Source organism: Pelodiscus sinensis, chromosome 29 (genome assembly GCF_052426305.1).
Source record: "Pelodiscus sinensis isolate ZL-2025 chromosome 29, ASM5242630v1, whole genome shotgun sequence".
NCBI lineage: Eukaryota > Metazoa > Chordata > Testudines > Trionychidae > Pelodiscus > Pelodiscus sinensis.
In genome coordinates this window covers 1816474-1844209 of record NC_143080.1, presented here as the reverse complement: position 1 = coordinate 1844209, position 27736 = coordinate 1816474, and the positions used below count along the sequence as shown (strand labels likewise).

The 27736-nt window shown below is 42.5% G+C and overlaps 4 protein-coding genes and 1 long non-coding RNA gene across 6 annotated transcripts in view; 1 reads left to right on the top strand and 4 right to left on the bottom strand.

The window, feature by feature from the left end:
• Positions 1–6338, bottom strand: part of HOXB5 (homeobox B5) — a 44306-nt gene extending 37968 nt beyond the window's left edge. The window contains exons 1-2 of the mRNA XM_075911276.2: positions 3773–6338; positions 706–3023 (exon numbers count right to left, since the gene is read on the bottom strand). Of these exons, the coding sequence (XP_075767391.1) occupies positions 2776–3023; positions 3773–4325 (801 nt within the window). The 5' untranslated portion in view covers positions 4326–6338 and the 3' untranslated portion in view covers positions 706–2775. The remainder of the gene's footprint in view (positions 1–705; positions 3024–3772) is intronic.
• On the top strand, positions 1033–11312 carry LOC106731806 (uncharacterized). Its single transcript, XR_001368066.3, has 2 exons — positions 1033–1171; positions 10794–11312. It is a non-coding gene; the product is annotated as an uncharacterized LOC106731806 (long non-coding RNA).
• Positions 6489–10795, bottom strand: HOXB6 (homeobox B6). The gene is made up of 2 exons (XM_006120464.5): positions 8638–10795; positions 6489–7412 (listed from the first exon to the last, which is right to left on the bottom strand). Exons 1-2 carry the CDS (start codon positions 9047–9049, stop codon positions 7153–7155), a joined length of 672 nt encoding a protein of 223 aa, XP_006120526.1. The 5' UTR covers positions 9050–10795; the 3' UTR covers positions 6489–7152.
• Positions 11313–17722: 6410 nt separating the features above from the next.
• HOXB7 (homeobox B7) lies at positions 17723–23336 on the bottom strand. The gene is made up of 2 exons (XM_006120461.5): positions 21518–23336; positions 17723–18648 (listed from the first exon to the last, which is right to left on the bottom strand). The coding sequence occupies exons 1-2, from the start codon at positions 21915–21917 to the stop codon at positions 18395–18397; spliced, it is 654 nt and encodes a 217-aa protein (XP_006120523.1). The 5' UTR covers positions 21918–23336; the 3' UTR covers positions 17723–18394.
• Positions 23337–23480: 144 nt separating this feature from the next.
• On the bottom strand, positions 23481–26221 carry HOXB8 (homeobox B8). Of its 2 annotated transcripts, none has more exons than XM_006120460.5 (2): positions 25242–26221; positions 23481–24625 (listed from the first exon to the last, which is right to left on the bottom strand). In XM_006120460.5, the coding sequence occupies exons 1-2, from the start codon at positions 25660–25662 to the stop codon at positions 24321–24323; spliced, it is 726 nt and encodes a 241-aa protein (XP_006120522.1). In that variant the 5' UTR covers positions 25663–26221; the 3' UTR covers positions 23481–24320. The 2 variants fall into 2 exon arrangements, with proteins under 2 accessions (XP_006120522.1, XP_006120521.1); XM_006120459.5 differs by having other exon boundaries at positions 23481–24628; positions 25242–26190.
• Positions 26222–27736: the final 1515 nt, after the last annotated feature.

Genomic DNA, 27736 nt, shown 5'->3' with positions numbered 1-27736 from the left:
AGCACGTTTGATTTTTTTTTTTTTTAATATTTGTAGTCACTTTAGAGGCAAGCTGAAGAAAGACATAACGGCAGTAATCCCGTGTCCACATATTGTACAAACAAACCAGGGAACTATTAGGATTTTGTCTACGGAAAGAAAAAAAGCCTAGCATGAATATTTTGGTCTATACCCCGGCCATGGAAAAGGCTAAAAATGTTCCGGATGAAAAAAAAAGAATTAAAATTCTTAAAGGGTGTGAGCGAAACCAAGAATATAAACATACAAAAGGCGCCTTGAAATGCCAAGGTTTGGGCCATATTTGCTCGTGACTGTGCTCAGTATAAAACTCCCCAAAGCGCCTCCAGTCTCTATTGACAGGGCTAAGAATAAAACAAAGTTTGTCTGAAGTACATATGCCCCCAGGCAAAGATTGGATGGCGTTCGCGATGCAGCCGTAATTAATCTTGGCGGAATTCTATTTCCCCCTCGTTCCACAAAGTTTACGTTGTTTGCATATGGGCCTCAACCCTAATGAAACATCACATCTCGGGAGTGTAAGAATTTGGACCTTTTAAAAATGGGAAATCAAGCTTAGGAAAGAATGAGAGAGAGAGAGAGAGAGAGAGAGAGAGAGAGAGAGAGAGAAGTCCTCCCCCACCCACCTCATCCTTTAGCAAATACAACCCTTAAAAGAGTTTAATCAGATAATATTTCAGGACTTACTTTCAGGAGCCCGAGCACTCTGGACCAGCAAAGCATGATAGCAGCAAATGCAAAGGTTTATCTCATCTGGAAAAGTGTTCACCCATTTCTGCCCCTTACAAGCCAAACCAAGCAGTTAAAGTGTCACTTAACATTCTAGAGAATGTGAAATATATTGTACATTGTCAACTCCCCAAAACCATAAAACTAACTTTATGGACCTCACGTGACTTTTGAGAGCCAGTGAGGGGTATCTGTCTGAGGTCTGGGCGATTTTTACGATCTAACTTCTAGATAAAACCCTATCCATTTGACATCTAAATGTCATACCTACTTTTGGTATAGTTTGCTATTGGTAAATATGTATGCCTAGAGATCTAGTTATAGATCAAGGGAAGGCGAGCAAATGGTCCTGGATCTGATAGTCCACCTCACAGTCTTCTCAAAATCATTTAAGAAGTACCTAAACAGTGGGGAATTAAGTTTGGTAAGTTTATAAGATCCAACTTTACTTAATACGAGCAGAAACCTGGACTAGCTAGTAAAGATGTCAATAGCGTTTTGTCAACAGATAGCAAAACTGAAATGTTTACCACCTTTGATTAAGTTAAATTATATGCGGCGCAAATGACTCTTTGTGGTGAGTTTCAGTAGTTAACAGAACTGTTATTTACGTGTCGAGCCAGCGACTAGGATATAAAAACAATATGCACATGGATGGAGATGGAACGGGTGGGGGAGACCAGAGATTATGCAGCAGCGATACTGCACAGATATAAACAGCTAGATCGCTTTATTTTTTTAAACCCTAATATATGCCAGATCTTGAAATGCACATACATATATTTTGCAGAGCATTTGTATCTTCTTGTTGTAACTTAGGCTGCTTGCCAACACTGCGTTTTAGCTGATATTTGGGTTCTTTTTGGAGGGCGAAACAAAGTTTGGAAACTATATAACAGGTTGCATTTCTTCTGTAGACTGCGTTTGCTTTCCTCCTCCACCTAAGTCTCTGTTACGTGAAGTTTGCATTTTTGGCTTCGGAGAGGTTTCCAAAGGGATATGCAGGGAAGAGAACAGTTTGTAGCGTTGGTTAAATGCTCCGAGCTCAGTACAAGCGATACGCCAGTCCTGGTACCTATTTGTGTTTAGAAGATATTGCGAACTCTCCGCGTTGTGTAGAAAATACGAAGGGGAGTCTTTGTGAATAGGAGAAATGTTTATTTGACTTGAAGTGACGCTACAAACAAATACAAAAAGCATATTGGCAAAATACTAACAGGCAGCTAGCCATTTTACACCTACCACTGCATTCACTCTGCCCACTACAAACTGTCTATTAGTCACATCAGAAATAGTCCTACTATTTACAGACATCGGCACACGCTATGGTTGGTCCAATTTTATACATGTTTAATAGTGAAGTTTACCCACGTCTAAGAACACGTCTCAGAAATAGCTTGGGACAAGACAGCAAGGCGTGAAGTTGGAACTAAATCACAGATTCGACAATTTTAAGACAAAAAGATACAAGAGCTTTTTTTGCTTTTTTTCTTTTTATTTTTTCTTTACAGTTTTTTGCTTGTTTTTTTATTATTTTTTTCTGCTGTTTTAGTGCAGGAATCCCGACTTTTAGCTTAGGCAGAGAAAAAAATCCCCCCTCCCTCACAAGAGCTGTAAACTCAGGGGGAAAAAATAACCTAAACAAACCACCGTCTGTTATCAATTTTATAAATAAGTTAGAACATCTAAAGGGCTCACATAAAACATGCTAGCTTTCCAGAAAGCATCAAAATAGCACGGGCACAAACATTTATAAGAACATCAAGAGCGTGGAGGGGCATCTAAATTTTTTAAAAAATAATAATAATTATAAAATAAAATTAAAACAAAAATTAAAAAAAACACGACAGGAACGCAGTCCTGGGATAACAGTACCTTAGGAGTTGTTTAAAATATCAACAACATGCCGGAAAAAGTGCCTTACTGTACAGTACTCAGAAACTAAGATATGCGTTTGCTTATCCCTCCCTCCTCCCCCCCCTTTTCTTCTCCTTCTTCTTTCTTTCCATGATATTCCTTTTCTATAATTCATGGCTGAAAGGCGCTGCCCGCGGAGACCACGCTCATGCTTTTCAGTTTATTATCTTTCTTCCACTTCATTCTTCTGTTTTGGAACCAGATTTTAATTTGCCTTTCGGACAGGCAGAGGGCATGGGCGATTTCTATTCTCCTCCTCCGGGTGAGGTATCTATTGAAGTGGAATTCCTTTTCCAATTCTAGGGTCTGGTAGCGAGTATACGCGGTTCTTGCTCTTTTACCGTCTGGTCCAGTCATGTCTGAATGATACGGACAACATTGGGTTTGGGTTTGGTTTTTTTTTGTTAGATCAAAAGGCAAATTATTCCCCTCCCAGGACAATCATGAATGTGCACTTGGTTATTTCAAAATAGCCTCCCCTCCCCCACGTGTAGACACCCTCCCCCCAATCTCCCAGTTCCGGCATATACAATTCAATATTCACGATTTAACTGCACCCTAAAACTCTTATCATTTTACCTACTGTGTGTGCGTGTGTTTGGATCTGCAAAATATTGACTTCCCCTGCCCCCCCCCCTTTGCAAACCGCTGTTCCTGGTGCAGTGTGCTCGTGGGTTTTATTTTGTAATTAGCAGATTGTCAAGAATACACACACCCAAAATAATAAAGGACCGGGAGCCCCATCTGTCCAGATAAAGCCCGTTTTAGTTCTCCCCTCTCCTTTTCTCTCCCCTCCGCCCCCCACCTTTCCTCCCCCATCCGCAAATCTCCCCGCAGTTTTGAATGACCTTTTCTCTCTATACATATATGTATATATATTAAATAACCTCACATTTCGCGGCAGGGTTACAAAGACGTGGCACGGAAGGCAGTTTTCGGCTTAAAAGCACCGATCAGATAAATAAATACGAGGAGAGAAAGAGCTGGATTTCTTAATCAGGCGCCTCCTCCGCTCTTCAAATAAAACCGGGGAAAGAAGGAAGAAAGGGGAAGGGGGAAAAAAAGCAGAAGGGGGAAAAGGGAGGGGAGGAATAAAAAGTAGCTGTACCATGGCTAATGTGAAGCTTCCTCATCCAAGGGAATATTTGTGGTGTCTGCCCTTCTGTTGGTCCTGTGGATGTAGCCACGGGCTCTGTCTGCGCCCTGGAAATATTGTTGCTGTTTATTTGGGTGCCCTCTTCGGTCCCCGAAGACGCGCTGGTCTCGTCTATTTCTGTGAAATTTGTGTTGGTGCCGGCAGAAGGAGCCGGGTCGGAGGGGGACGGGGCGGGTTTGCCTCCATGGCTGTCGCTGTTGGAGCAGGGAAGGGACTCGGGAGAGGACAAGGAGCAGCTAGACGCCTGTCTAAACCTGCTCTCCTGCGCTGGCGGTGAAGAGAAGCTGCGGGAGCTGTCTCCCACCGCCCCAAAGTGGCTAGAGGAGGCCGAGCGGTTGATGCTAAGGTCCATCCCATTGTAGTTGTAGGCATAGGAGCTGGAATGCATGGTGCCTGAATCTCTGTACGACCCGTTCATAGCACTGCTAGTCCCATAATTTAGCAACTGATACTCGGGGCCATTTGGATAGCGCCCTGAGAACGAGTTTACAAAGTAAGAGCTCATTTGGGTTATTTTGGAGGGCTTGATTTGTGGCTCGTGGTCGTTATAACCCGGTGCTTGACGATTTATGATGTATTAATGAATTATAGCAATGCACTGTACTTCGTTTTTGCTATGTATGCGGCCAAATATGGGGGGGGTGGGGGTGCGTTTGGAAATCACGTGCTTTTGTTGACCAGTCGTAAATTCTCACTGATGACCTCAAGAGGTAATTCATGCTCTATGGTTACAAATAATGACGATCTGAGAATCGTTAAGGCCCAAGTCAATGCAAGCCTGGAAAAAAAAAATTCAGAAGACAGAGATTTTTTTCCACGTTGGCGGAATGCGCCACCTACTGGGCGCAGGGTGACTCAGCAGGCGTGCAGGGTGACTACCCACCTTTTAATGTATTTTTAAAGTAATTTCGCAGCAATTTGCACTCTTCGTGTTTTTATTCTTTTGTTAAAAAGCACACACACAGAAATGCCCCCTCATCCATGTTCATCCCGAGCATCTGCTGTCATGGTTTTTTAATTTTTTTATTTAATTTTGCAAGTGGAGGGAAAAAATGTTGATCAGATCCAACTCGGGGATTATTGTCAACAATCAGTTTTACTCCTGTGATCTTTGTATGGGGGTGGTGACCGTTTTTAAATGATCCGTCTTTTATAATAATGACATTTGTGGTGGGGAGTGGGCGGACAAGTCACCTTTGGAACTGGCGCTTCTCTGTTTGAATACCTTGGGAAAATAACGGAGCCTGCTGAAAGAAGAAGAAAAAAGCATGTGCGCTTTATTTATTTAATTTATTTATTTTAATTGGCACAATGAAAGTTTGGCTTTCTCCACCTTCTCATCATATTATCAAGTGCACAGTAACACCTTGTAATTCTGGAGGGAAGCGACAGGAAGAGAGATCAGCCGTTGAAACTCGGTGACAATGTTGCTTTTAAGATATTCTTGGACTTAGCCTCCCTCTCGCACACCCCCCTTTCAATACAACATAATTCTATTTCCCCTCATCGCAAACCTGTAAGAAATATTAGGTAGCAAGGAAAACCTGAAACTTGACCGGGCGGTGCTTTTTGTTCAACGCTGCTGGGGTTTTTTTTCCAGGCAGTTTAGGAATTTCAAATGCTTGTCTGCAACTCATTGGAAATTATGCGCCATATTGAAAGTGACATATAATTATAATAATTACGGGCAATGAAAAGAGTGGCAATAATAGTAAATGTCCTACAGCTGTGCCGCTTCTGCATGAATTGATTTTAAAAGTGACTGGCATTAAAACAGCTTGTGACATGAGGGAATGCATTAATACATAGGTATTTTTTTGGGGGGGGAGGAATAGTTCTTTTGAAAAAGCATTTTTTTCTCTCGCGTGAAGCCTCCTCCATGTGATTAGAATTGAGCTGAGCAATGGCTTTGTTTTAAATCTGCTCACCCCAAGGAGAAACACCACTTCTTTTCGTTCATTGTGCATTTTGAAAAAGCCAAGAAAAGTTTACTCCATGGCCTCTCCAAGACCTCTTCGGTCTTGAGCGCAGAGAGCAGCTTTTCTCAAACTCCAAGGCACAATGACATTGCCAGGAGAGCCAGCTGAAAGAGGTGTGTGTACGTCCATTTAGAAAACACCCTCACTGATTTTATTTTTTTTATGCTTAAATAATGCTCACCGTCTTGGAGTGGAAAAAAAGTTTCAACTAAAAAATAAATAGGAAAAGCCTGGAACCTCGCTTTGTTTACACTGCCCATCTCTCTGATTTTGGAAAGTGAAATAAGGGGCCAGATGTTTGAAAGATGCTCGACAAACATTATGTATCTTCGGTCGAGAGGTGGGAGCAGAATTTTGCCTCTTCCTTTGATTTATTATGTATATGGAACGCTTTCCCTCATAACTCTAGTTACTGTAACAATAAAAAAGCCATCTTAAAGCACAGTGTCAGCTCGGAGATATGGTTGGTGAAAGGTCCCGCATTTCAGATTAGGCAAAAAGAGGGAAAAGCAGATTTATCTCTCAACTGTAACGTCCGTATGCCGCCAGTTGCTTGTCCTAGCTGATTAGAAGTGTCACACGCGGGTAACACCAGAGCCTGCCTCGCTAGCAACCATTCAGCTGCACAGGAATGGCACATTTTCATAGCTAGGGCTAATAATACTGTTAATGACACCAACGGGCTGAGCAGGGGTGCGAATACTTTGCTTTTATTAGAGTACTCCAGGTCCATACCTAAGACAAACTACAAACACGACACGTACAAAAATTAATAAAATAGAATATTTCTTGTTGTTGCTTTTGCATCTTTGTAGGTAGTACTTGTTCCTTCAGTAGGTTTTCCTCTTAAAAATGAAACTAATTACGAAGACCCCAGGGTTTGATTAATTTACCAAAAGGAAAAAGCAACCAGGGGTGGGGGAATCTATAAGTCAATCGTGCATGAAACATTTTACAAAATTAAGACAATAAACACCAAAAATGACACATATTGCAGCACCTCCATTAAATACAAGAGTTAGCAGGTTACTAACAGTGACACCAAGGGGAGAAACACAGGTAAGAGTTCCAAATTATTATTATTTTATATTATATTATATTTGGAGGAATAGAACGAAAAAAAACCCTCAACTAGAAGCCTGGTTTTATTTTTATGACACGACAGATTAACTGATCACGAGTCCATCGGTGCAAAGTGATGTCGGTGGCAGGCCACCTTCAAACTGTCTCGGGTATTTTACAAAGCGTGCACCACGTCGGGGTGCGTTTTTAATGCCACTCCAACCCGTTCCCCCCCACCTTCTCCCTCCTCTAAGTGTGGGTACATTCGCTCTTTCTCTTAAATATTTTTTTTCACTCCGCGGCTTTCTCTTCCTCCTCCTCCGCGCTCAGCTGCGTGGAGTTGAGCAGTTTGTTTTCCTTTTTCCATTTCATCCTCCGGTTTTGGAACCAGATTTTGATCTGTCGTTCTGTGAGGCAAAGTGCGTGTGCTATTTCGATTCGCCGACGCCTGGTCAAGTAGCGATTAAAGTGGAATTCTTTCTCCAGCTCCAGCGTTTGGTAGCGGGTGTAGGTTTGCCGGCCTCTTCTGCCACTTGGCCCGAAAGATGAACCTGTTAGGCAAGGAAGGGGGGAAGGAGAGGATACCCAAAGGTTTATTCGAGTTCAGATCATAATGCCATTTGGGCCGGACACTTAGAACTCTGCAGAGTTTCTGTTTAGGGGCGGTGGAGTCTGTCGCTCTGCCTTTGCTTTCCGCTTTACCTCCTTGCACCAACCCAAAGTCATCTAGGCAAAGTGCCCCGGGCTCCTTCTTTTGCAAAGCCAGCCCCGTAGCAAACCCCCTGAGTTCGCCTTGCAATGGGCATTGCTCCCTTTGCTGTCTGCTGCTTCTCCTGCATAGCTCGAAGGCATGAAAAGTTCTGCCAGTACCAGCCATTTGAGTGCCGGGCTTGGAAGACCCTGCTCGGTCTGTCTTATTCCATTATGTAAAATCTCAAGGTGTCTCTCCCCTCTACCCCCACACACCTTTGTGTTTTTCCTCCCTACCGGCAGCAGTAATAGATCTGGGCATTTAAGCAATAATGAAGTATATCGATCTAGACAAACTCTGTGCATTAAAGGGGATCCAAGACTCGATGTCCTCACACTAATGGACATCAATTTGGAACTTAAAAGGCAACAAATAATGAATGTAAACATGGGAGGACTGTTACTTTATTTTTGGATTGAAGAGATAGCACTTAAACCAGCTATACATCACGGGGGGGGGGGGGGAGGGAGCATTCTCCCATGGCAGACTTTTCATTACGCGTTGAGTTTCATTAAAACTGTAGTTCTCTCTTTTCAAATATTTAAGCCCTTTTACATTATTTAATTCCAGCGAGGGGAGGGTGTGTGTGTGTGTGCGCGCGCGTGAGTGAGTGTGTTGGTGTGTGTGTGTGTGTGTGTGTAGCCATACTGTTGTCATTGCGAATAGAAATCTCTCTTGTATGTGCAGAAGACACCGAGTTAGATAAATCATTGGAAAGAAGTGACATACGGATTACAGCGTGCAAAAAAGAAAGAAGATACGGGCTTGTCTAAGTATGGCACAAACTTTTTTGTGTGTGTCTTTAAAAAAAAAAGAGGATCTGGTGAAAGAACCGGGCGAGAGAGCAAGACTGCCATAAAGTTTTGGGTTGTGTCAAGCATAACTTCGAGTCCCGTCCATTGCTGGAAGTTGGATCTGCGCTAAATTTCCTGTTTTCCTTTTGCAAATAAGAAGAGGCGGGAGGGGGCAAGGCGGCGGGGGTGGGGGGGGAGGAATAAATATATATATATATAAAAGGAACTCACTGTTGCAAGAATTCATCCTCTGCATCCAGGGGTAGACTGGGGTAGAACACTTCTGCTCCTCACTTTCCCCGAAAACAGTTTTGCTCTGGGCGCAGTCTGACTTCCGCTGGTCTGAGGCAAACGGGACATGGTCCTCCAGATTGGGGTTGGCACAAGCAGGGTCTTTCTCCCTGTAAAACCCTGCTACCCCATAGTCACAGGCGGAGGTCCGGCTGTACGCCCCGTTCGCTTGCTGGTAGTAAGAGGAGGAAGGGTAACCCTTTTCCTGCACTCCGCTGGTTCCATAAGTAGCGGGGTAGTGTCTTAAAGGATCCGCATATCCCGAGGCATATAACGGGATTTGTCCCAGGAAAGGCTCCTGCCCGGCGGCCAGGCTCACCGGGAAAGTGGAGTTGACAAAATAAGAACTCATTGGGAGGAGGCAGCGGTCCTTCCCCGGCCTTATGATTTGTTGTGTTTTATAGTCCAAGTGGTTTAGCTATTAGTAGTATATCGGAGATTGGGTTTTAGCTGAAGGGGATGGCTGGGAGCCAGCGAGGGACACAAGGAAGTAGAACCATCTGATCATGGACTGACCAATCGCGAGCGCCTGAGATTGCAAAATAGCACCCATGAGGGGTTTGCAGTGCACGGGGGACCCCCAGAACAAACCACCCGACCCCTCTTTTTTCCTCCCTTTTCAACTACCACACGCACCCCCTTCACCAGATACGTTATGATCCGCGAGAGAGAAATCCCCAGACATTGGGAGTCTCTAAAACAATCATTAAAAACACACACACATACACCAAACACATACAACAGAGAGAGAGAGAGAGAGAGAGAGAGAGAAAGTTGAATCCTTTTATTCTGCAAAGTTTAATCCCTGGTTGCCTGTTATTGCTTGCAGACTATGTGGGTAATAGTGCTATGATTTTTCTTTTTCTTTTTCTTTCTTTTTTTATTTTTTTTTTTTTTTTTTTTTTTTGCATCGAAAGCAACTTTTACTTTATTTTTTATCGGGATGGGGGTGGGGCTAAATAGACCGTATCTGTTCAATTAGCTCGGATATAGGAAAGGAAAGGTGGGTGCTGGAAGACGGGAGAAGAGAAGTCAAGATTGGTAACTTATTTCTCAGGTTTATCCAATGGATAGATTGACAGAGAAAACGCTTCCTTTTAAAGGGTCACACGCTGCCTCATCGCATTCTAGGTACTTATTTTGTGGAAGAGTTGCACAGCCAGGAGATGAATGGGAATCGAAGTGTTACCTTTATTCCGGGCTAAACACTCATCTAGAACTAGACATATGTCCCAAATTGTGCCCTCTTGCGTTTTATTGTTCATACCAAATCTATGTTCCGACCCTACACAGGCAGCGTTCGCTTACGGCCAAGAACTGTCTGTATCGATTGCCACTGATCAAGATTTTTTTAAAAATACAGTTGTTTGGCGTGTCTAACGGGGAACGATCACTCTGGCTCTCATATTGTAACCCCCTTTCCATGTGGGTCTGGTTCCCACTACCAGGGACTTATTTGGGAAAAAAAAAGTTGACACCTCTCAAGGAATAAACTCGAAATTCCGTGGGGTTTTTTTCCTCCAAACTAGGGCGAAAGACCGAATGAAATGAGTTTGGGCTGAGAGGGGTGGCTCATATTTCTGCTTGTATTCATTAGCGGTAGGTGTGGTTGGCAGTGGCGAGTCGCTTCTTCAGATTGCTCTAGCAGAAGACATGGTGAGATTTAAATATTTGGCCAGGCATGTTAGAGAGAGTCGTGTTTTTTTCAGAAATGTCCTCAGCAATAAAACTGAAAATGGAGTGGTTTCAGGGGCATTTCCAAATTCATACCTATCTGTCTGTCTGTCCTATGCAATGAAATATACAAAACACCACGTACACACCTAGATGTGTGTGCTTCGGCCCTAGGATTGCACATCATTTACATGGTCACTACAAAACTGCCAATTTCTGCCAATTTATGAAACTGTTCTCTTATTAGGAGCGAATTTATTTTAAACACTGTGTTTACAGCTCCAAAGCCAGAGGATTTTATGCCATCCCTGCCGTGGGCACTGGTCGGAGCGTTCTCTTTATAATTCAAGGAAATAACATGCAAAGGAAATAGTTTCTCTCCCCTCCTTTCTGACTGATGTCTATTATATTTGTTCTTGCAGAGTTTTCCTTTGTGTATGGAGTGGACCCAAACCTACGCAGATTTGGTTTATGGGCATGGGAACACGAGATTAAAAGAGAAACTTGACAGTCCGTTGGAAAAAAACAACAACAACCGTGTATTGAACACAATGAAGTGAATCGCTTTGCAGAAGGCAAACGCTCAGACATTTGATTAGAAAGTTTACGCAAAATGTGTCTAAGAGCAAAACCGCGAACAGCTGGGATGAATTGCACAGCCATGCAGAATATGGGGCTATGAAGTTTGAATCCCTGATAATTACATGAGTGAGTAAAAATTGCTGAACACGTTTTCTTTACATCTTTTTAATGATGATAGCTATGAAAATGGTCACCCCCCGAAGTATGTCGCAAGAATGTTTTCCCCGAACGTGGTGATGTCTGGCGCAGATCTCTGAGAGACAGTTCAATTTAGTATTCTTGTGGCTAACCTGTCCTATATTTTGGCTGTCGTCATTTTTTTGTGTGTGAAAGAAAAAAAATAAACTCACTAACTGAAACTCGCCTCTCGCTAATTGCTTATTGTCATTTAGACTGGAATAATATTAAGGAAGGTGACGCTTCACTTAACAGTATTCATGGATTTTAGTGGGTGGGGGAAAATAGAAGAAAACTTGGTGTAAAACATAAATTAAGCTTTTGCTTCATTTTGGAAAAAAATACATAGATCGTAGTGTCCATCATCCATATAATCAAACCTCCAAGCTGGCATGTTTGCCATCTGTAATAGCTAGCAGTGTGTTCAGAATGCATTTGATCACAGACAGAACGGTGTGATCAGTGGTAAATTGGTCTCTAATCTCATTTTGATAGCTTTTTCAAAAGTTATCTTACATTTTTTTTCGGGGGGAGGAGGGGAATGGGGAAGATGCTTGGGCTATCTCCCAAGTTGCTTGCTAAACTTTTAAGATCCATCTATGCGGGGGGTTTGTGGGGAAATGTTTTGTGCAAGGCAATTTCTAAAGGCAGCCAGGAATGGGGCGTGGAACAGAAAGAGCCCTAAACAGAGCGGTTGCTGGTGCAGCTTACACTGCAGTCTTCGACGGTCTTTTCTTAGTGTATTTTCATCTGGGCCTCGTTTGGTTTTATGAACAAGAAAAGTAGCCAAAGAGGGTGTCGTTGTTAGAGACAACGGAAGGAAGTATAAAATGTTTCCAGTAGCCCTGAGAACCCACCTTTCCCCCTTACCCAATGGGCTGAGAATAAATAAAGATGAAAGGGACTTGTTTGCAGAATGTACCTTAGCAGTGGTCTCCCTTAGAAGAGTGCTAGTTTCACTCTTTCTCCATTTTTTTTTGCTCGTCTGGTAGCAAATGCCAACTCCACAAAAGCAGAGAACAGCAGATAAATGAGGGGATTACAGCCGCCCACAAATATTTCGAAATGCAAACAGAACAGAGCCCTGCTTGTGTAAAAGCTGAGCGAGTTAAGAACTTCGCAGAAAGTTAAGTGGAAGCGGGTTCCAACAAAAACGGGTCGTTTCCCCCACCCCCTTCCTCCCATAGAGTTGGAATTCTCAAGCCCTCCGAACTCATAACGCAGCGGGACCTTCCAGATCAGGGGACCTATTGCAGCCATAAAGCCAGGCTAACACCAAAGACAACATCTGAAAAGCCTCGTTACTGTATTTCGACATCTAAAGCTATTCACAGCACAGAAGACTGGTCCTGTAATATACATCCTCACTCAAATCCCTATTAGGGGGAAAAAAAGGCATAAGGGTTATTTTCTCTCCATTGTTGGCATATTTAAAACAATGACCCCTGAAGGTGTTTTAAAAAAAATCCTCTCTCCATCCGCACATAACCATTTGAAACTTAATTTCCAGCAATTTAAGTTTAATTTACCTGACTTCCCGTGCAGTGCATAATAACCTCGTTAATGGGATCTTTGAAAAGGAGCAATAATAATCTACCATTGTTCCATTAAAGAGTGCAGCTAATAATTAACAAAAGGGGGGGGAAGGAAAAAAAGCAAAAGTGAGAGGGGGTTGCGGGAAGGACACTCGGATAGCAAAATATGTATTCATATTACCTTATTTCCGCTAACGGAAACCCTGAGAGGGTTAAGGGGGAAAAAATCTTGCTAAGGAAACGGGTGGAAGAGAAATGAAAGCATGAACCATGTAGGTAGGCTGGGGGGTGCCGCCGGGTGGGAAGGGTTACAGAATGGAACAAGTGAATCATGGCTGTTATTAGTCAAAACGAGAAACTTTTTATTTATTTTAACATAGTCTCTGGGCATCTCACTTGCATACAGGGGAATGTCACTAGTCTAGACATAAACAGTTGCCAGGAAACTGTATGGTAGTAGGAGGAACCGAGGGAGAGACAGAGAGAGCTTTTAAAAATAAAAGGCGTGCATTGTCCTTTCAAAACCTACTGTATCTTAAAAGGGATTCTTCTTGTATTGTCCCTCTTCGCTCCTGCTTCCCTCCCCAGCCATCACCTGGGTTTTGTGCACCCCGGTAGACCTACCTTTTAAAGACAACTCCAGAAGAATCATTCCAAACAAACAAACAAACAAACAAGTTCTTGTCTTTATTATTAGCTCCAATCTCCTGCCTTATTCTCGCCTCCTCTAATTATGGCTCTCTGTGTACAAGCTGCGTTCGCTCGCTGGAAATAACGAGGCTTTTTTAAAACCCCCTTTTGGTTTTGTAATACATAATGGAGAAGTTCTGGATCCCAAAAACACATAACTTGGGGTCCTCCGCGCTGCAGCAGGCCTCAGAAAAAAAATTGAGCAAGTCTGAGATTCCTGAACCAAATGAGAAGTCACATATGCCCCATTTCCAGGAGGTACCCAGCTATGCAGTGCATTTATAATCCATTACTAGGGGGAAAAATGTAGAAATGGGATTTGTTAGCCAGTTTCAAGGTATATTAATCACCGAGAAATATTTAAGCAAACCGAAGTTTTCTTGCTTTGGACGGTAGATGGCAGCATACTGCACAAAATGGGCTGGAAAGCCATTTATAACAGAAAAGACATAAAGAGAAATAGACCTTTCCGTTTTTAAAAATAAACAACTAGGTGATGTTTAAACGATAGGAATTCCTTAATTAGCAACTTATCTGTGTCCTAGCGAAAACATTTAGATTACGTAGACAATCAGGCATGAAAGGGTGCCCGGGGTAAACGGATTAAAATGACTTAACTTCGAGTGACATTATCTCTTGCGTTCTACAAGTGGTTTCTCACGTCGAATTTTTAAAGAAAAAATCAGCAGAAATAGATTCTGGAATGATGTTACTTAAACGAAATAAAATAATCACGTGCCTTTGTAGAAGAACAGCAACAACCAAAGAGTCTATGCCATTTTTGGACTGCAAAGGGAAAACATTTCAGCTGACGTTTATATTTTTCCTGCTATGTATAAACGCTCGACAGTTCCTTCCCAAATACCTTTTGACAATCAAGTTTTGTTTGCCATTTACACTCTTGCTAGTGTGTACTCTTGTCCACATGATATTCAGGAATAGTCCAGCCAGTGGTATAAGTCGCCTCGCCCATCTGTTTTTAATGGTTAACTCATGAAGGTATCCCTTAATCAATATCCCTTTCCAGCATAAGCCTCGTATACTATGATATTTGAAAAAGCCCCAGAAAACAGTAGCAATGTGTCTTTTTATAGCCCTGAAATACTAAAAAGGAACATTCAAAATGACGTGCAGCGCCAAACAGGTATTTTCTTCAAATCAAAGCAACCTTTTCGTTTAAAGCAGAAGCTAGTCAAACAAAAGGATATTTTCACACCCCACGGCAGCAAGTGGGGGGAAAGGAAGATATAACTAAGCAATATTTAGGCATGCACAGTTCCACAGACAGGTCACATTTGCAGGGACATAATAGAACGCAGTGAAATCCACACGGCTTTATTCCATCACGAAGTCCTCTTTCACTTTCAAAATAAATCTAATCCGAACGTTGCAGCCCCTGTCTCTGTTATTATTCTGATTATGTTTTCTAGTTTCCAGACCCTTATTCTTCAGGACGGCTGTGGACTGCCCTCTTTGAAGAAACCAACCACATCATATCGAGCCCGGAGAGCAACAGAAAACCCAACTGGCTTCCATGCAAACTTCGCCAAATTACTGGGCTCGCCTGAAGACAGGCACACTGGCAGGATCATTCTGTCCGGGAGGGGTAAAAAATAAAATACATCTACGGCAACAACCCACAAAGGATTTGCTTGGCTGTTTTTAAGGCAGTTTCTAAAAGACACTGTCACTAAAGACCATAGCAGCCTTAAGTCAAATATCTACCGTATTCAGGTGATATTGAAATGCCTTTCTTTCTTTCTTTCTTTCTTTCTTTCTTTCTTTCTTTCTTTCTTTCTTTCTTTCTTTCTTTCTTTCTTTCTTTCTTTCTTTCTTTCTTTCTTTTGGGGGAGGAGAGAGGAGTTCTAATACTGCATTTTCTCAAAGCAAATATATAGAGAGCTATAGATATATCAAAAGAAAAGAAACATATAGTATTGCCTTACCTTTTGACGTCCATTTCTGTGGTATAAGATTTTTTTTTAAAAGCAAATAGCGTTTGTTTATCTTTTAGCTGACAAATATTGTCCCAACCTGATAGCCGTCGATTGTCTCTCTGACTTGTGATCGCTTCTTGCATTGCTGTCATTTGCATAGAAAATGGAGTAACTTCCCTCTTTGAAAAATGAGATCAGACTCCACTCGGCACAGAATCTCCATTTCCCCTCCATTACTACTGAGATTCCAAAACCAGCAGGCAAATTAACCCAGGGATTAAAAACCAAAAATCTTTAAACTCTCTCTCTGTCTCTTTTTTGGGGGAGGGGGGAGGAGAGTGTGTGCATGTGTGTCCCCCCCTTACCCCTCACCTCCTCCCCCTTTTAGCCTTATCGAGTTTATACACGAAAGTAAAAAAATGTAAAGAAGCAAGAGCCCTACAGAGGACACTGATCCGACCCAAGGTGGAGCGGCCAAAAGACTGGTGCATTGTAACCACATGGGAAATCATAAAAAGTTCATGTTCACGGTTAGCAGTCCACATGACCGGCTCTGGCCAATCCCAGAACCCAGCCACTCATAAAGTTCTATCACAAAGTTGTAAATTTTCATAAAACAACAAGGAATTTATTGCATTTCTTCATGACTGCTTTAACAGCAGTCTTTTTCTTAGCCGCCATCTTTTTTTAAAAAACAAAAATAAAAGAATATGCTAAGATATTTTTTTTTCTTGGAGGGAGATTTCATAGAGGTGCCGGAATCACACCTTACCCAGAGGGCTTTAAAAATAGAGGTTTAAAGCTACGTGGGTTTAACATTATTTAGCTGGGTAATTAGGAATCCATTTAGTAAAATAGAAAATTAGCAATTGCGGGCTTTGGACGATTTAGAAATAGATCAAGATAAATATATGGAAAGGGAAATTGCGGTTTTAGCTGTAGCATAATCTACCCCTGTGTATTTATGTTCACTACATATTTAGGATCATTCGCTGGAAAAAAACAACAACCCTTAATTGGAATCCCTGAGAGTAGGTCATTTTAATATGTAAAAACGACTAGCAAGCCGTAAGATTTGGTGTTACGCTAATCAGATGGGCTTCAATAGAGTGAGCATAATAAATATTTTTTTTAAATTCTTAATTCCGAGAGGCCGGTTGCTAGCATAGGTACGTGTCGCAGGGACAATAGATCTGACCCAAAGCAGCAAAACCCAGTGTCACGAGCAGCAGGAATTTGCTGGAACGCAGTTTTCGCTCTGGAAAACGCACCCGTGAAAACAAGTGACAATGGGGGGAATAATGTGATATGGGAAAAATTTAGTTTTCACTTTTTTTTAATTCACCGATCCGGCAGGATTTCTGTGTAAACGCCATCATGGCTAATATCTGGAATAGGTGTTCTACCATCATGATTTCTTTTAGCAATATGTTGCATCGTATTGTCTAAAAACTTTGGTAGGGTTATTTCGGTTATAAGTGGAAACCGTATGTTGTGTATGGGCGAGGAAAAATGAAAGAAAGGTATTTTATTAAATGTTTCAGCTTCCCTGACGAAAGAAAGAAAGAAAGAAAGAAAGAAAGAAAGAAAGAAAGAAAGAAAGAAAGAAAGAAAGAAAGAAAGAAAGAAAGAAAGAAAGAAAGAATTTACCAACTACAGCTAATTCCACGTGGTCTATTTATTCGTATTACTATTACGCACACATTTCTAGAATTACGTCCATCGCCTACTCGAAGGACACGTTGATTGTGCGCATTGGAAATATTAAAGAGAAAGAAGAGAAAAAGGAAGAGAGAGAGAGAGAGAAAGAGAGAGATACACTCACAAGCGCTTAAAATTAGTTTCCATTGTTTTTGCGTTGTTGATTTTCCTGAGTTTAATTGGTTTAATTTATTTTATGTGTGCTTTCATGTTAAACATTAGTTGGTGCTAATGAAATAGTTATAGTCCACAATAAAGCAATCGAAAGGGGCGGGGGGAGAAAACAACGCCAAACCCCAAACCATAGCGAAATATCTGGTGTCCTTGGGAAAGGGTCAAATTACCACAGGAATATATTAATAATATTCATATCCATGCCTGTATGTGGATATAGATATAGATAGATACATAATTGTTTCTTGCTTCTCTGTTTTTAGCTTTTCCATCTTTTCCCCAGTAGAATAATCTGCGCAGATATTTGGCGAAAGGGAAAAAAAGTGAAATCTGCAATCCCACATTCTTGGCAATAGGTTTTTATCCCCGACTATGGGTTTTAGTTTGCAAAATGTTTTGAAGTATTTAACATCTGTAGAAATGTCATTGCAATGTTATGCTGGAAATTAGAGGGTGAGGGAAAAGAGGTATCGGGGAATTAAAAGGGGGAACTTGCCTTCTACCCTGAAACCAACAACTAGTTTGTAACAGTGCAAACATATACGTGCAATGAACTGAGGCGAACTATTGGCGGGGCTTCTTTATTATTATTATGTTGAAATCACAAACCAGGAAAAAGAAACGCGCCGCAATTAAATAATCTGCGACCTGGATAGACACGGCTTTACTTAGTACAGTATTAATTATTGTTTCTCTCTCTAATGACTTGAACAAGGAAGTGATCCAGGTAAAAATATACACAGGCAAAACAGCATCGCAACCAGAAAAGAAACACAGACGTTACAACAAACAAGCGGTCATAATTCCTATTATGTACAGAGTCCTATATATACTCATAAGTTTAATTTCCCTTCAGACTTTCCCATACCATTTTCTAATTAAAGGTGCTAGCAAGACCACACATTACTTCATACCCAAAAAAAGTACACAAGGAAATACAAACAGGGAGCTTTACAAATACTTTGTACTATATGAAGACCCACATAGAAAAATGTATCTATTTTGACTCTGAAGCCACATTTAATAGGTAGATATCATTATCCATTCTATTGTACAAAAAAGAGACTGTAATATAGGTAGTATTTTTTTCAGTGTCAGGAAACAGAATGCATCTTTCCTAGGTTTGTTTTTATTTTGATTTCATTTATTTTTTTATAGATATAGTCCTTTAGGTTTAGGTTTCTCGTTTCCTGGATTAGTTTTCTGGACTCAAGTCCCGTTCCGCTTTCAGTCTTCCTCCTCATCTTCAGCGTCTGGTTTTTCCTGGCTATTTGAACCGGGACAGGCAGTTTTATTTTCTTTTTTCCACTTCATGCGTCTGTTCTGAAACCAGATTTTGATCTGCCTCTCTGTCAGGCACAAGGCATGGGCTATCTCGATGCGCCTTCGCCTCGTCAGATAGCGGTTATAGTGGAATTCTTTCTCCAGCTCCAAGGTTTGGTACCTGGTGTAGGTTTGGCGTCCCCGCTTTCTGTCTGTCCCTGTGAAACAATAAATTAGAATCCAATAAACTCTGGTTGTTTGTTGGGGGGGTTATTTTTGTTTCAACATATTCTAGATATGGCCCATCTCTCAATAGAACACGGACACTTTCCCATCAGCTAGGGATGTGCTCCGTTCATTTTTGAAGAAATGCATTAGTGTAACATAGGCCCCATCACAAACTGAATTATTTTTTAATCTGGGGCGGGGGAGTGTTACCCATTTTTAGGTTGCGCGGGGGAGGGAAGAGAGAACGTTTGTGACTTTTGGGAACCACTTTGATATGAACGCATTTTTTTTTAACCTAAGACATTTCTTAGGATCCAGCAAGTAAATAAACAAAGCGATAAATACATTCCATCGCTAGCTAGAAGTATCTGCTGAATATGCCATTTCAATTATTCCTGCTTTGTTAAAGCTGTCACCATTAAAGCTCCGTTTGTAAGATGCGCAATGGTCTTAATTATTAAACGGAATGTTTTCTGTATCCCATTGCTCTTCTGGCCTGCTGGAAACGCGCAGTCAGTGGTTAAGCGTGGATCAGGCTACTTCCTCAGATGAAAGTGGGGTATATTTTAAAAAAAATCTGTATGAAAGATGAGGCCGCCTAAACCGAAGTTTTTGTAGAGGAATATTTTTATCTGCCTGGGAACAGGCTGCAACAAAGACGCAGCAAGTTATCCAGCTTCCCCACAACTATGTAGTTGTCTGAGAAATGGGGTCTGGAATGAAACCAGCGTACATTTTCGGGTCATTTGTTGGAATTCAATTGGAAATAATTACGCAGCAACATGATGTTTGCGGTTTTCTATTTTTCTATTCCGATGATCACCAGAATGGGTCCTACAAGCCCTCAACACTGATCCAAAACATTCCAGTGGAGGGGCTTTTGGGGAGGGGGAGGGTAAGCAAGAAAAGACTGTTATTAAAGAAAGGAAAGGGGAAATGACTAGGCTAGCTGTAAAAGAGGCGAGGAAGTAAAATGTGCAGTTCAGTGGAATGTGGGTTGTAAAATCCGTGAGGGAAGAGAGCCATAAACTGGTTTGAATGGAAATTGCTAAACTCTCTCTTCTTCGCTGATGAAATCCCACAACCCCAATTACACACTGGGCAAAGGTTGGGGATGGGGATTCTTCTAGGTGCAGGTAGAATGTTAGTTCTGGGGCTCTGCGTACCACACCCTATGCCTCTTGGAGGGCTTGTCTTCGCAGGAATCCAGCATGTTCGCCCAATTTCAAAATCGTTCCTAGCCTTGTTGCTATACAATGGCACATGCCAGAAAAGGGGGAGGGGGGATTGCTTATCTCGGAAGCCAGAGAAACGCAGAGATGAAGTGTTCGCAACCAGAAATATTTAGTCTTTGATACCTCAACTGTAAAGGTGAATGAATTATGGAACCGGCGATGGAAAATACAGACCACAAATAAGCAGAGAGTACATTCCTGCCTGTGCAAGAGCCCGCATTAGGCTTCCTTTAATTAGCACCCCGCTTGGACAGGAGTTTCTTCTTCCCTAAAGTTTCCTAACAAGACATATTCAGAATATCTAGCTTCAAGTGAACTCATTAGTCAAAAGGCTATCAAGTTGCAATCTGGCAAGTCATTGGAAAACTAGAGCAGCGACATGACCTTATATGTTCCACACGGTTTTCAATGGGACAGCGACCTATTTTAAAAAAAAACTCCATTTGCAATAAAAAATGAGATCTTCCTATTTTAGTTTTCTAGGCCGTGATCTGAGAAAGACCAGATAAGAAAGATAAGAGAAGTGATTTAGTTAAAAAAAAAAGTCAGACCAGTTTGGTCACGCTTTATTGCCGGGGTGTTTCTTAATTCTTGAAATGATTTCAGTGTATGAGGAAACTAAGGTTATGTCAGACCTCTGTCTCTTGTAATGAATCAGGGTGTTTATTAAATGTTAATTGACACTAATATGCTGAGACGAAGCGTGTTTGGGGATGAAATATACATACGCCAGCCGGGATGGGTGCACTAGACAGATCTGTGTTTTAAATACATGTGCTAAGTCGGCACCTACACTTACTGAGACCCCGGTATCCACAGCTCCACGGACCGTGTGTGTGCATCACCCTGACAGCGTGTGTGTCTCACAACTTTTGGAAGCTGGTGCAGGCACTTTGTCTAATAAGCTCCTTGCAGATCCGCTCCCACGGATCGCTCCGCTAAGCAGAGTGACCCCACAAAAAGCATAAACACGGACCAGTTACTTGGGCGGCTGCGCTGTGGACCCGAGACCCTTTGTCGCCTTCAGAAATTTCAGCCGTTTCCAGAGCGCGGATTTAACTGCACGTGGAATGAGGTGTCGCAGTTTCTATTAGAATCACGCCAACCACCCAGGCTGGAACGGGATGCGAGGGCTTTAGCCAGGAAAGCTCTGGCAATCTTCAACAAACAAGCGCAAATTCCACAAGCAAACAAAATGTGTGTATCTAGAGATGTATATAAAAGCCCTGCCTTTCCAGTGCTTCTTGCGGTCCCCATAAACACAAATGAACGGAGTAGCTTCCAGAAGAGGGACCGAAAGTCATTACTTTGTCGCCCTGCCTTTCCTCACGAAGACAAACGGCCTTTTGCATGGCCCGTACGCAGCCCCAGCAATTCTAATAAATATTTAAAGCTAAAAGGGTGGTTTTATGGGTGGAGGGGTTCCTCTCTGGAAGGCAGACAGCGCGAGCAAGCGAGCGAAGAGAGAGCTCTCTTTTCGGCCACACCTCATGCAAGGAATTGGGGACAAAACCCCCTGCTCTGCCCACCCCCCTCCTTTCCCGCACGCCATAAAATCATTTAAATTTTTTTGCACCCCCCACCGCCCCTTTAGGCGTCTTTCTTGAAGGAGGTTTCCACTTACCTGTGCTTCGCATCCAGGGATAGATCCGGAAGTTGCTCTCGCTTTGCAAATCGGAATCCCTCTGATCCGTTTTGCTACACCCCTGCTTAGAGGCATCTCCCGGGCACATCATAGAGAGGTTTTGCTCGAACGGAGAACAGTGCATGTTGAAGGAGCTGCTGTCTAGGCCGTAGCCGGTGGAGTACATGCTGGAGGTTTGGGGGTGCATGCTGCTCCCATTGGCGTATAAACCCGGCATGGAAGCGGCAAAAGAGGTGCTGGAAGCGGACCCATACCCGGTGCGTTGGGTGTTGGAGGCAAACGCGCAAGAAGTTTGCTCCGGAAAGACTCCGGATGGGAAAACTGAACTTGCGGCTTGATATTTAGAAAATAAAGCATTCGCATAATACAATGAACTCATAATTTGGCCGGGTGATTTGTAGGCCGGGACGTTTTAGTGTCGGTTTTACGAGGTACCGTGATATATTACGGAATTAGAGTCCAGATTTACACCAAAAAGAACCCCCTTTTTCCTCCCTGACCATGTGACTCCGGGGCACGTGATTTTGTCCGCCCCAATCAGCAGCCAGCTTCCCCACTGGCTCCTGGTAATGTGGAAAAAAATAGTAGGACTGCTGGATTTATAAAATATGATAAATAATTTATGGGATAGGAACCCTCCAAGATCCGGGCTGTAAGGGGTGTGTGTGTGTGTGTATGTGTGTGTGTGTGTGTGTGTGTGTGTGTGTGTGTGTGTGTGTGTGTGTGTGTGTAATTGTGCAGTCGATAAGCAACCTGTAATTGTGTGTGTGTGTGTGTGTGTGTGTGTGGAGTGGGGAGTAAAAGATACACGTTGGCTATAAAGAAGCGACTCTCTCTCTCTCTCTCACTCTCTCCCTCTCTCTCTCTGCTGGGAGAAATAAATGAACGGAGCTCTGTTTATTCCTTCATTGCTTCTGTCTAAAATTCCTTCCTTCGCCCCCATCAGATTTCACTGTCTTTGTCATGGCTTTTTTTTTCTTCTTCTTCGGGAGACTCTATCCCCTTTCTCCCCCCACGCCTTATCTGTAGCCCTGAAAAGACAAATGCCTCATTGATACCTAATACTTTAGGGGTTTTGTAAAAAAAAAAAAAAAAAGCCATTCAGTTGTGTATTTAATTTATTCCCATGCCACAGGCGCTGAGCTGGCATTTGCTTCCCCTGTTGCAAAAAATAAAGACTCTACAGATCCCTTGTTTAGCTTGTCAACGGGTCTGGGGAAGCCAAGTACAGTTTACCAGGTCGCTGCTTAGCTTTCTGCTGGGGAAGCAGGCGGTTCTTCCCCAAAGTAACCTCTCTCTTTCTCTCTCTCGCCTTCTCGTGTTTAAATGAAAGCTTTGCTTGGGATATGAGATCACGACCGATCGGCAGCTCCAGTTTTCGCTATTCTTCCTTTCCAAGGTTATGGCGAAAGGGAAAATAACCCTCTGTCCCTCTCTCTGTCTTACACACACACACACACACACACACACACACACACACACACACACACACACACACACACACACACACACACACACACACACGTCAGCTACTCCGCGGCCCATCTGACAATTCTGCAAACAGATTAGAGAGGGGGGAGGAATGATTCATTTCTGAGTGATTGGGCTTCGTCTTGGGAAAAAATGGGAGCAAGCAAGGAAAGAAAAATTTACCTTGAGGAAGGATTTCCACACAGCCACCTAATCTGTCAACAGATGTGAACTGTTTAAAAAAAACAACCGCCACAAAACAATCCATCCCCCCCCCCTTCCCCGGCACCCCCGAAGCCCTCAGTTTCAGCCACTGCGTCCTCCAGGCTTAGTAGCAACCTCCACTCCTCAGCCTCGCGAAAGGGCAGCCGCTTCTTTGACTGCGAGGTCTGCATGACAGGGCACAATTGACTTTTATTTCCTTTCTATCCAAGTAGTCCTAGAGGAAATGAAGCAGGTTAAAAGACCGCTGTCACGGGATTCTCACTTGTAAACTTTATTGTAACTTTCTTCCGCCGCTTCCAGGTTTAGACAATAGAACAAAGTGATGAAAGAACAACAAAATATATCATTAGTTCCCCCCATAAAGTAATTCACGGATACAGTATACATTCTTTTTTTTCACAGTAAACCTAAGGATCACTTTACAACTTGCTTCACTGTGCGCATGCTAACTAAAGGAGAGGAAAGAGGTTTTGGGGGCCAGAGACACTAAAAAAGACAAAATTGTGAACAAAAATAAAAGAACAAATCCCACCCCAAATCAGGAAGGAAAGGAAAGTGACCAAATAATAAACATAAAAGAGAGATAGAGAGAAAGCGAGAGAGAGAGAGGGAGTAGAAAGAGGTAACTACAGCATAAATAGGCAGTTTCATGTTGTTGGGTGTCTGTTTTCATAGCTACCTCCAATATCATACAGCTGACCACAACAAAAAAAGGAGGGTGATTAAAAAGTGCACAATGTAATTTCACATAAACTCCTATAGCATTGAAAGCAGAGTTAACCCCCCCATAAAGAAGAGAGAGAGAGAGAATTCACAGTCATGTTTTACATAAGCTATTGCGATACACTACCACTAGTTAATAACTGGCAAAAGGCTAGAAAGACCTCCGGATCTCTTTTGCATACTGTTCATTGTACCAAAGGACAATCAGGAAAAGTGGGGGCTTACAGCTATATTGTTTGACAGCAATAAAAGGGTTTTTTCTCTTTTCTATGCATTGCTCCCCCTCCCCTTACATTAACTGCCATTAATGTAAGAGCCGGAATCTCGCCAGACCTTAGTGCTTGTCTCTCAGTTCTGAAAAACCTTATTTCTTCTCCCCCTTCTGTGCTTCCCCTTCCTCATCCACCTCCTGGGCTCTTTCCATTTTCTGTTTTTCCAGTTCTTCCTGCTCGCATTTGCTGCTGGGAAACTTGTCTTTGTTGTTTTCCTTTTTCCATTTCATCCTTCTGTTCTGGAACCAGATTTTAACCTGCCTTTCGGTCAGTCCCAGCGCGTGCGACACCTCGATCCTCCGCTTGCGGGTCAGGTAGGGATTAAAGAGGAATTCCTTCTCCAGCTCCAAGGTTTGGTACCGACTGTAGGTCTGCCGCCCCCTTCTGCGTCCAGCGGCTGCTGGGGGGTGGCAAAGGTTGGGGAGAAGAGAAGGAGGTTGAAAGATACATAAACCAGGCTCCGGAATAGAAAGCGAAGGGGGGGGGGGAGGAGAACAGAGAAGCAAAGGCAGGAAACAAACAGCCAGACCCGACCCCTCTAGAATATTACAATAGGGGAGGACAGCTCTTAAAGAAAGTTGTGTGGGGGCGGGAAAAAAGACCCCACCACCCCACTCTCCGAGAGCGGAGCTCGCAACAACAACAAAAAAATTGTTCCCTTGCAAAAGGGGAAAAAAAATCTCTCTTCACTCCTTTGTAATCAAGACAGCGCAGAGTTAGAGCCCGGGCGAAACCCAAAACAAAACGCAACACACACACACAAAAACCCACCCTCAAATGAAGGGGCTTTAAGGCTATAAAAGTGCAATAAACTTTAGGGGAAGCGCCCCGCGCTGAAAGCCCCGCTCTGCACCAGGAGAAGAAAAGGTCTCCTTCAGGGTAATTAAACTATAAAGCAATTTACAAGTGCAAAAGTTTACCCCCATAAAGCAGTAAAAAGTCGCTGTGGAAAGGGGGGGATACTTTATGGGTTCAGGAAATGCCTCCTCGCTGCCCTTTCTATTTCGCCTCACCTTGCGGCCGCATCCAAGGGAAAAGCTGTGTGGGAGAAGGGCTCTGCTCTGAATTCTCCGCCTCTTCCCCAAGGCCGCTGGACGCCAGCTTGCAATCCGCGTACTGCGCCAAGTCCGGTTCCTGCGTCCCGAACAGACTCTGTCTCTGCAGTGGGTCGTAGCCATAGAAGTTGCCGGGGTCCCCGTGGCAGGCTACCGCGCAGGGACTCTGTTGGTAAGGGGAGCTGGAGAGAGAGGGTGCTCCGTGGTAAAACTCCTGAATTTGGGTCGGATGCTGAAAGCTGCCCCCCGAGCTGGGTCCATACACAACTGTGGGTCTGCCTCCCAGGTCCTGAGCAAAGCCACAGTCATAGTAGTTGGGGCGCAGAGAGTCCCCTGTTTTATATTTGGAGAACAGTGAGTTGACAAAATAAGAGCTCATTTTAATTTTTTCCCCCTAAACCACGGGAATCTAGCAGCGCAGAAAGAGCTAAGAGGCTCGACAACAACAGTTTGTGATTTCCAGGAATATAAAAGGAGGATATAATCAAAACTCTAAGGCTGCATGATACTGAATTCTTGCTTCTTCCCCCCCCCTAAAAAAAAAATCGCCACTTATAGGAGTTCTCGCTTTACATTTCCAAGAAGAGGTGCCAGTCAGTTCATAAACAGTTTTCAGTGATTTACTTCGGCGCAAATGAGTTGTTTCATATTTTGCAGTGTCTTTTCATGATCATTTGCATCTATTACCAAAACCTCATCCGATTGGCTTCTCCTTACTCCACACGGACTCTGCACTGCATGATTGTGAAAGGAAGAGTGTGAGAGAATAAAGAAGGAAAAGCCAGAGAGGGAGAGAGGGAGGGAGAGAGGGAGAGGTGGGGTGCATATACGGATTAAATATGTTTAACTAGCTACATTAATGAGATATCTCTCGCCTCACAACAAATCAAATACCTAGACCACCCAAAAGATTGATTTTTGGGGAGTGTTGGAAAATTAAAGAGAGGCGCTCTCCCTCGTTAATTTCAAAAATTTAACGAGGCAGTTTTAGCCTTTTTAAATGTCAGGGTCGCTTTGGAAAACTGTAAAAGAACACGATTTAATTGCTACCCGTTTTAAAAGGTCCTATAAATGTAATTGGTATTTTAATACAAGTTATCAAATCATACAGCTTCTTATCCTAAACATATTTTAAAACAAACGAGGTAGTCATATTTAACATTTTAATGATCAATTTCCTTATTATTGATAAAGGTTTAACTATCGCATGAAGGGAATTGCATTTGTAATAGCCCCCAAAAAAGGCTGTAAACTGCTTAACAAACTATAAAACGCCATAAAGTCGGGGATGTTGTTGTTGTTTATACCGCACTACATAAAAGCTGTTAGGATTTTACGAGTTCCTTCCTCTACTGCTATAAAGCAGAGGGTTCGATTGGAACCTTTCGCATTATAGCAAGATGCTGGGGTGTCAATATTGAATTAAAATGATTATAGTTTTTCATCTATAACATTGACTTTTTGTGGCTCACTCCCCCCGCCCCCCATCCCATCTCCTCCTCTTTCCCTCCCACCGTAGAGGATGTGTTAAAGATGTGGCTGGAAAAGATGGGAACCTAAAGGATTGTTTCGCTTATCACATCCAAAACAGAACCCTTATGGGCATTAACTGATGCCTGGCCCCGCATCTCCACACACCCCCTCCCACCAGCTTAAACTTTTATTTTATTTTTTTTTACGCGAAAGGAAGAAGAGCGGGGGTGGGGTGGGGCGAACGAGATGGAAAGACTTTCTCTTTTATTGACATTTGGGAACAACCGAGCAAAGTTATCCCTAACACGCTAGCATTGCAATTTTCCACAATATAAACACACAGGGGGTAGATTTTGAAATTCATTTATCGCAGTCAGCAAATATTGCTGAAACATATTTCAGATAATAACTACACAAATCCCTCCCAACTTAAGCGCTTCTTAGTGTTTCTAAACAATCAGCACTCCCTCCTATCACTCCATCTATTCTTCCATGCTATATTTTTCAATCTTTCAACTTCAATAGGAGGTAAAGAGACATTCTGTACATCTGTATCTTTCTTTGAGCCCTGTCTGCACATAAACTGCTTTCCATTCTATCCGACTACCTTATATTTACACACGAAAGGGGAATAAAACATTATTTCGCGCCCAGCCTGAAACTGAGACAATTTTCAATCGTCTGCTTCCAAAAGGCTAATAAGAAAAAAATAAAGCCTATTATTGTGCATAAAATACTATCTTGAAAACAGACAGTAGAAAGAAAGAAAGAAAGAAAGAAAGAAAGAAAGAAAGAAAGAAAGAAAGAAAGAAAGAAAGAAAGAAAGAAAGAAAGAAAGAAAGAAAGAAAGAAAATAAAAGTTGTAAACCATTTTAAACCATCCTTACTATTACTTGTCTTCTATTTCGGATAGGAATAATTTCATCTTATTCCAAAATCTTTTTCATGTAATTATTGTTCTTGGAGTGTTTGCAGAAGCA